Source organism: Poecilia reticulata, linkage group LG10 (assembly GCF_000633615.1).
Source record: "Poecilia reticulata strain Guanapo linkage group LG10, Guppy_female_1.0+MT, whole genome shotgun sequence".
NCBI lineage: Eukaryota > Metazoa > Chordata > Actinopteri > Cyprinodontiformes > Poeciliidae > Poecilia > Poecilia reticulata.
This window is the reverse complement of record NC_024340.1, coordinates 32,242,381-32,243,717: the sequence shown is the minus strand read 5'-3', so window position 1 is coordinate 32,243,717 and position 1,337 is coordinate 32,242,381. Positions and strand designations below refer to the sequence as shown.

At 43.3% G+C, this 1,337-nt stretch overlaps 1 protein-coding gene across 1 annotated transcript in view; it reads left to right on the top strand.

Moving 5' to 3' along the window:
• The window catches only part of igfbp7 (insulin-like growth factor binding protein 7), a 7,245-nt gene extending 6,743 nt beyond the window's left edge, over positions 1-502 (top strand). The window contains exon 5 of the mRNA XM_008420982.2: positions 366-502. Coding sequence (XP_008419204.1) covers positions 366-388 — 23 coding nt within the window. The 3' untranslated portion in view covers positions 389-502. The remainder of the gene's footprint in view (positions 1-365) is intronic.
• Positions 503-1,337: the final 835 nt, after the last annotated feature.

Here is a 1,337-nt window from a genome sequence, read left to right as displayed (position 1 = left end):
AAGCTGTAGACAGGAAGCTGTAGACAGGAAGTTGTGGACAGGAAGCTGTGGACAGGAAGCTGTAGAGAGGAAGCTGTAGACAGGAAGCTGTGGACAGGAAGCTGTAGAGAGGAAGCTGTAGACAGGAAGCTGTAGACAGGAAGCTGTAGAGAGGAAGCTGTGGACAGAAAGCTGTAGACAGGAAGCTGTAGACAGGAAGTTGAGGCCAGGAAGCTGTAGACAGGAAGCTGTGGACAAGAAGCTTTGGACAGGAAGCTGTGGACAGGAAGTTGAGGACAGGAAGCTGTGGACAGGAAGCTGTGGACAGTACTTCCTGTCCGCAGCTTGGGTGTAAATCTCTGACTGGAGGCTTGTTTTCGTTTCAGGGATGAAGGACGAGCCGCTGTGATCAGACGACCGACTTCATCAACCTCAGACTTTCTGTTTCCTGCTCGTATATTTTGACTTTTGAATTCATTATAAATGTAACAATTTAATCTGAGTTTAAAATGTTATTCATTTATGACTGTTTTCATTCTTTATTGATGTTCTCTTACTTTGAAGGGCACGTTTACCAGAGCTCAGCCATTACGTGTGTTTTATGTTCTGTATTCGGACCTTCGGGTCATTCCTCTACATCAGGACGTCCTGTTGAAAAACTACATCTGATTTTCCATCCTGCTGATTATTTCTTGACAGGATCCAGGACTAGTAGAACATGTTGGCCCAAATATGTTGCAATTTTCCTATTACCTAAGAAAATGCTGTTTGTGAAACGCCAAAACTCATAATTACTTCAAAAATTTATATTTTGTTATATTTGTCACCCATGGAGGCCGCTATTCTTTCACCGCTGGGTTGATGACGTCATCAGGTCCATTCAGTACGGAGTCCACAGAGTAAACAGGAAGGCTAACTTTACCCCAGTAGTTGTTGATCATACTGGTTTGACTGGTGTCATTTTACATAACGCCACACGGCGTCACTGTCGGCTGTGATAAAAAAATAAAAATTKAGACGAATCTGGATCATTTCCCACATGAAAGAAAGGAGAGCGCAGTGCAGAACCGGAGCGGAACACAACGAAGGGCCTGATCTGGACCCCGGACATTTCTCCACAACACTTTGCAAAATTCTGTTTCCCTGTGAAATGCTGCCCCCGTGTGTCGGGAGCGCGCACTGCAGCCAGAGAGGCGGATCTCGGTAAAACATCTCATAAAATCATGTCAAGGTTGTAACTTTCAGTTTAATCGGCAGCTAACAAAATTGTAAATTAAATAAATAAATGAAGTCTTGTGTTTTCTTACACCGTTTGGTGTTATTTTAAACACTAAGAGAATCTGTCTTTTTCCTACTTT